Genomic DNA, 7402 nt, shown 5'->3' with positions numbered 1-7402 from the left:
GTGGTAGTGCGAGTAACTATTGCAGGTGTAACAGCGACACCCTGTGGTGGCGAGAGCACTTAAGTTAGGAATGTGATCACTGATGTAAGAATAGGCACCCTTATTTATAATTGTTCCTCCTTAAATGTATGCTGTTTAAGAACAACAGAGTAGTGCAAAGATGTAGCCCTATATATCCCCTGCAGTCCTTTACACTTTACATTTAATGTGAGACAACTTGCTGAACTTAAATCAATCACAAACTGATTTGTAGTGCATTGATTGATCAATGTGTCCTGTTGTTTCATTTTGAGTTGAGGATGCTTGTATCTCTTAAGAGACTTTAAAACAACGGTTTGTTTAATGATGATCCACGGCAACACACACTATTGCTCGGTTTTTACAGATACATCTATTGATTCAATGTAAACTTTGCCCTATCCAAATAATTGTGTTATCTTTGATACTCGAACCGTGTGTCAATAAAGACAGACAGACATGATGTGAGCCCTTTAAGTCCAGGTTTATTGATACGGCCGTGCAGTCACAGAGAGGTGGCACACACACTCGCCCGGCCGGCATGGGTACAAACATGCATGCACATACATGCACAGGTGTACGCACGCACACACACTCATATACACACACACACACACACGCTCTCACCTCACACACGCTCACACACACACGGGCGCACACACATGCATGCATACAAGCAAAATCGCTGACACACACGTACACATACGTTCATGAACAAACACACACACATACAAACTCCCGCTCTTGTTCATCGGGTTCGCCCTTTCTCATCTTTTTCTTTATCTTATAATCAATATTGTTGCATTTATCTTATCTAACTAATCCACACATAAACAGACACACACAGTCACATATGTGCGCACTCACACACACACACACACACACACACACACACACACACTCCCCCCTCTCGGTCTCTCCCTGTTCATTACTCTTCTCATATTTTATTCTCACACAAACATTTTGCGTCTCTCACACACACACACACACACACACACACACACACACACACACACACACACACACACACACACACACACACACACACACACACACACACACACACACACACACACACACCAGAAAGAGCAGGTCACAGTGAGGAGATGCACATAGGTGCACAAAAATGCACGTTAAGTATTCCTTTAGCAGTGTCACGCACACGCATGACAGCCACCTAAACCTAGAACAACATGACATCAACCATATATAGAGTGGTCCTGACTAAACAATAGAGACAACGCGTTTAAACAAACAACAAATAACCTGTTCTGTGATAACTGTTTACAAAACACTATGTTTAGAAGTCTGTACATGTCCTAAATACAACCATATATTGTGTTTTTTTTGTTTGTTGATATATTTTTTTTGTAATTCTAATTCGGCATTGTAAAAAGGTTTCCTGTTTCGTATTACCTAGCACAGGGTACCACAGGAGCCAGTGGAAGATAGAGCAAAGTAATGAGACTAAACATGACCACCAACATCACACATATTGGTCCCGTTAGCTAACAGGAGGCATTAAGTGTTCAACCAAGCACCAATCAGACTAGACTGTGGTGGCAGCAGTTGAAAATCGGAGTTGTGGAATTTCTACTTGAGACCAAAAAAAAGAACAGGAAATGAATCCTTGAATAATAGTGTAATCATGTCTCTTTGAATGTAGACAGGGAGGATGAAATGCACATGAAATGAACAAAAGTTACATTCGGTTGACAAGTTTGAAGGGTACATTTTCTTTTATGGTCTTCTTTCATGTTCATGAAAAAAGGTCAGAAAGTAACTGTTGAATCTAATTGTTGTGTACATTCACTATCAAACTGATTATTAAACCAAAAAAAAGTAACCGGCCAACTTAAACTGTGTTTGTATGAATATGCTGCTTTGGGATGCAATAAATATCTCTACAATTAAACTAACAAAAAGAAAAAGAGAATGCTCTACATATTTACTGTATGCATAATGATCCAATAAATTGGTTTGACCTGTACCACTTCTCAGTTGTTTAAGAGGATTAAAATATATGTATTTATTCAGCAATGTTGCACCACTGACTCTCTTTGTTTGAGGGGATTTCGTAACGTAGAAGCCACTACTTAATTCGGTGTGAGCACAAACAATAAAAACAATGAAGGAATATAAATGCAAATCTTAAATGTTACTTAATAATAATAATCATCATAAAACATGTTGGTATGCTCAGGAGATATACCCTCAAAAAATAACTCAACATTCTGGGAGAAACTATATTGTCGGTTAAAAAAAGGCCACAATCTCAGGGAAACAGTTCAACCGTTACGTAAATACTGCTAAAACGCTTTCTCGTCCAATCACAACACATACAGTGTACAGTTAAGGCTGGAACAGCGTCGCAGAATAAGTTCAATATATGTTACATATGCACAATAAAATAACGTCTGCATCTTCTATACATCAACATACAAGGAGTTTTACACTTCTCGGGCGGCTACAGTCAAGAAGCAGCTAGCGGTTTTTGTGATGTTCTGAATCACGGCCATCACAGATTAGAACATAATAAAAAAAGATAGCTGGCTGGATTGGAGCTAGCTGGAACAGTTGAGCGAGAGCACGGAATCAACACACATTGCGGGGGACAAGGGGACAGGGGCCGGAACATTGTGACCGAGCGCCGTAAGAGGGAACCTATCCTGTGATAGGATATACTGAAGCACTGTACAGAGTAATTCCACGTAGGAAGGCAACGGGAGTGCTGAAGGACTGGCTGGCTGGTCTAGGAACAGGTGAACAGGCAGGACCTTATGGAGGCGATGAGACAACGATCAATAGTTAAATCACAGAAAAGATTAAAAAAATCATAATAACCACCAAAGAAAAAAATTAAAACATTTCAGATTTTTTACAAAACAGCCTTCAAAATTAAAACCAAAGAAGCATTGATATGTTTGAAATGTGCAAGTCGGAAAACCTACATTTTGGACATACAGTATCGTATGCTACATCCAAATCTATGTGTCGGTGGATTGTTTCCTCGCAAACGTTTTGTCAACTCCCCCTCAAATTAGATCATTAACTCAATCCAAAAGTCTGAGTGTTTGCGGTGGACAAGTTCATCGTAAAAAAAAGGACCTCTACCTAGCGCTGTATTGGATAATATATATCTTCCAAATGGCATGACCCTACAATATAAGGTGTGAAGCCTGTTAAAGAGGAAGAGAGGATGTTGTGTCCCTTCTCCATGGAAAAACAATTGCTACTATCTGCAGGAGAAACACATATGGAAGCCGGCTGTGTGTCTGTGTGCGTGTATGTGTGTGTACCTTTTTCTGAAAAAAAGTATGACTTTTGCCATACTGTTTGTGTTTTGTGACTGTGCCATTACTTCAACTTAAGCAGAGCTTGTTAAATTATCACCGTTATAGGCATCCATCTCGCTTAAGGTCTGACGCATCGTTTAATTAGAGATAAAAACGTAAAATAAAGAAAGAGCACATTTGTTTTTGTAAACCAGGTATCCAAATATTCTGTTTTGTCATCGTATCGTTACTATAGTAGAGCCGTAAACATAGATCCACGGGCAATACCAACGTAGTAATCCCCTCTGTACTTCTAGATACAAAATAAAAAACACATAACTCAGCTCTGATAACGGCAGTAATCTGTACGTCTTCACACCGTCAGGAAGGAAGAGTGTTTGGAAGGCAGAGAGGGAGTGTAGGGTTGGAAGGGCCAGGCCAGAAGAACGTTGTACAAGCCCGCACGTGGAATTAAAGGTATACTTTGTCATGGATATCTTCTTCATTGTGTTTCACTCAGTTATATTGGATCACCTTTGTTACCTAACTAAGGAATATTATAATTCAGCTCCTGATGTATAGCACGCTGTCTAGCTCCCTTCTTCATCATCATCGTCATCATCATCATCATCATCATCATCATCATCATCATCATCATCATCATCATCATCATCATCATCATCATCAATGATATAGACAGACCAGTCCATGCTGGTCGGTCAGGATAGAAGGAAGTGACATTAACATAATCACACCACTGAAAACCATCTGTCTTTAGCTCCAAGCCGAGGACAGCTCATCTGCAGTAGATGGGGAGGGAGGGAAGGGAAGGGAGTCTCTTCTGGGTTAGAGTGGTCTTGGTTTTTTGAGTGGTTGTGGTCCGAATGTCTTACAAAGTATACCTTTAGGAGGGAAGAAACAGAAGTAGAGAGATTGCGAGGGGGCTCGTGTCATTCCCCAGACCGCCCTGTAGGGGGCGACATAGTCAAAGTAATGGCCTCGCTGTGTGGTGGGACGTTGGGGAAAAAACACAAAGCAGGAGTTTGACTCGAGTTCCAACAGTTGGACCGTGGCTGTAGAACTCCCTCAGTCGGTCTCTTGTTCTGCAGAGGTAGATACAAGTGGTCAAATCTCAACATTGTCAAGGATTTACAAGAACATTTCAACATGGTGCTCTACCATTCGGATGTACCATCAAAAACAACCCCTAATCATACCATGAGGTGATCTACTCTTCTGCTCCTCTCCCTGCGGGGATTCAGCTCCCTCGGACACCTCCCCTAGAAAAAGATTATCAAAATGACACGAGGGTCCGACGTCCGACCGCCGCTCCGTCGTTATGATGCATGAATGTACGCACGTTGCTACGGCGACCTACCGTTCAGTAGGGGCGGAGTGCCAGGCTGGGGTCCCTGATCCGGGCTCTTAGCCCCAGCGTCGTCCTCTGGCAGTGGGCAGGAGGGGTCGTCCGCCTCGGCGCCCTGGACCCCAGTGGCGGGGGTCTGCGTGGTGCCGGCGGGGTCCGGGGGCTCCGGGGCCTCCTCCGGTTTGGCCGGCTCCTCCGCTTCCCTCTTGGCCCTCTCCTCTGCCTCTGAAGACCCCCGCAAGCACACACACAGGGCGGAGGTTGGGTGGAGGGTCTGTGTGTGAGGGAGTGCGTCTGTTGTGCTGCTTTAAGTTGTTTACCGTCAGCCTCCTGTACATGAGTGAGTGAGTGAGTGAGTGAGTGAGTGAGTGCGTGCGTGCGTGCGTGCATGTGAGAGTGCGTGCGTGCGTGCGAGAGTGTGCGTGAGGAAGTGTGTGTTTGTGTATACGTGTATGTGTGTGTGAGTGCCACATTTGGATCCATCAGTAATTTACCTAATGCACAATGTTCTTTGCAATTGACATCATATGTATCTATATTACATTTCACAAAACATAAACTCCATACAAATGAATCCATCTCTCGCAATTATCTTGCAATGTTTTCCTTCAGATGGGTGCATATATGTTATGCAGTTTGTTGAGGTTTTCTCTCACCCCAATAAGTCCAGCAGGGACAGGCATTATATGGACTTGGGAGGTGAGCCCTTTCATTTCATTGACATGGTGTAATACTCTTTCTCTACCAGTAGTGGCCAGTAGAGACAGCCCTTTATACCATTCCGCTGTGTACACGCTGAAACAGCGAGGGCTGCCTGTGTGAGTCGCCAGTGTTGCCCGCTTTACAGCCACCACCTCCACAACCACCACCTCCACAACCACCACCACCACCAGCAGCAGCAGAGCCCAGTACACAGCAGTGTTGGACGATTCCAGGCTTCTGTCATGTTTTTGCTCCAAGCAATATATTGGCTCTCTTGACTCGTGGACATTAGCATATCTTTCCCCAATGTCCGCTGTGTCCCTGCAGGACTCCTGCAGGGCTCCTGGAGCAGCACAGCTCACCCCGACCTTCTCCTCCATGAACTAAAGAAATCGTCTTGCGGGATCATAGTGACTGCTAAACAGCAAATAATAACCCTAAATGACTCATTTAATCTTTGCCCTAAAACAGCAGGGCAGGCTTTAACTTAAGGCCGCTAAAGGTCAACTGGAAGGGGAACGGTCACCCTGGGCTGTGCTCTAATAAAAGAGAGTGCCGTTTCGTACGAGTGTTGAGGGCGACATGAACTCTGTGTCCTCCCAAAATAATCACGCAAAGTTCAATGCCACTAACTGTGATTTCTTCACCATGGTTTAAGCGGTACTCTCCGATACGAGGAAACAGCCAAGAGCGACGGATCTCCCTGAAGGTCGGCCTGCCGAACAAGGATGGGGTCGGAGCCCGTCCTTTCCGACGAAGGATTGGGTCGGAGCCCATCCTGCTGAACAAGAAAGGGGTCTGAGCCCATCCTTGCTGTAGAACACACGTCTGAGAGCAGCGGGGGTGTGGGGGGGGGGGTGTGAGGGGGTACCTTTGGCGGCCTGTGCCTTCCACCTCTCGCGGTTCTGGTAGACCTCGTCGTTCCACAGGGTCTTGAAGTTCTTGTGGTCCACGGCCAGCAGGGAGCAGTGGCCGGAGGAGGTGCTGTCCAGACCGGTGCTCTTCATGCTGCCCCGCTTGGATTCCTCTGAACTCATACTGGAACAAAGGTGGGAGATGAAGGGCGAAAGGAGACAAGGACGTTAATGCCTGCGGCGGTTAATCATTTCTGCCCTGAATTTGAGTCAAGTGTCTGTAGCAAGGTGTCAGTCATCAATCTGTCAGTCGGTCTCTTAGCGATAATGTGTCAGTTGACTGGGCAGTACTGCACTGCAATGGTCTAAAAGCTAGTAACAGGATTATATAAATGTTCGTTGTATCTTCTATCTCAACATCTATTTGATCTTCTTTTATCTGAACTTGAACTTGAGATCACCGGCAGAACGAAGCAGAGCAACCGACCATCCCGACCCTCCCAGTGTGATGAAGAAGTGCGCTATTCTGGCTTTTCTTGGAAGATCTGGCAACTCTGCTTTCCCTGACAATCCACTGGCATGCTACTGCTAGGCTGCTGACGGGTATGTCTACAGTGTACTATCCGCAGGGAGGGAAGATTGACAGAAAGAGCCGGAGAGTGGAGGGAGGGAGAGAGTGGAGGGAGAGAGAGAGAGAGAGAGAGAGAGAGAGAGAGAGAGAGAGAGAGAGAGAGAGAGAGAGAGAGAGAGAGAGAGAGAGGCAGAGAGAGAGAGAGAGAGGCAGAGAGAGAGAGAGAGAGGCAGAGAGGCAGAGAGAGAGAGAGAGAGAGAGAGAGAGAGAGAGAGAGAGAGAGAGAGACACAATAATACGACACTTGATTGAAAGCTAGTCTAAATACCGCCCAGGAGCTGCCTCAGTCTGTGTGTTTCGGTGTGTGTCTGTGTGTGTGTGTGTGCAGACGCACACAGGCATGCTAGTGGGTGTGTGTAAACAGACAAACAAGGCGAGGGGGGTGCAAACGGATACACAATGTAGCGTTTCCAGTCGGCTGACTCTGTCCGCAGGCCGAGTTCCGTTAATGACTGCTCTTGTAAAGGAGAACAGGTGTGTACAGTGGTTCTTCAAGCACTGCTTGATCTTTTTTAATATAGATACATACATTTATCTATATATCTGAATCTATATA

At 45.1% G+C, this 7402-nt stretch overlaps 1 protein-coding gene across 4 annotated transcripts in view; it reads right to left on the bottom strand.

The window, feature by feature from the left end:
• Positions 1 to 483: 483 nt before the first annotated feature.
• LOC132462741 (dual specificity calcium/calmodulin-dependent 3',5'-cyclic nucleotide phosphodiesterase 1C-like) overlaps positions 484 to 7402 on the bottom strand; it is a 68106-nt gene continuing 61187 nt past the window's right edge. For 3 of the 4 annotated variants that reach the window (XM_060058458.1, XM_060058457.1, XM_060058460.1), the window contains 4 exons: positions 6233 to 6399; positions 4672 to 4884; positions 4511 to 4573; positions 484 to 4396 (listed from right to left, as the gene is read on the bottom strand). In XM_060058458.1, coding sequence (XP_059914441.1) covers positions 4380 to 4396; positions 4511 to 4573; positions 4672 to 4884; positions 6233 to 6399 — 460 coding nt within the window. In that variant the 3' untranslated portion in view covers positions 484 to 4379. Of the gene's footprint in view, positions 4397 to 4510; positions 4574 to 4671; positions 4885 to 5530; positions 5745 to 6232; positions 6400 to 7402 lie in introns of those variants that run through there. The other variant, XM_060058459.1, reaches the window with a different exon arrangement.

The sequence above is a fragment of the Gadus macrocephalus genome, chromosome 8 (genome assembly GCF_031168955.1).
Source record: "Gadus macrocephalus chromosome 8, ASM3116895v1".
Lineage (NCBI taxonomy): Eukaryota > Metazoa > Chordata > Actinopteri > Gadiformes > Gadidae > Gadus > Gadus macrocephalus.
The sequence above is the reverse complement of the archived record's forward strand: the minus strand, read 5'-3'. Positions and strand labels throughout refer to the sequence as shown.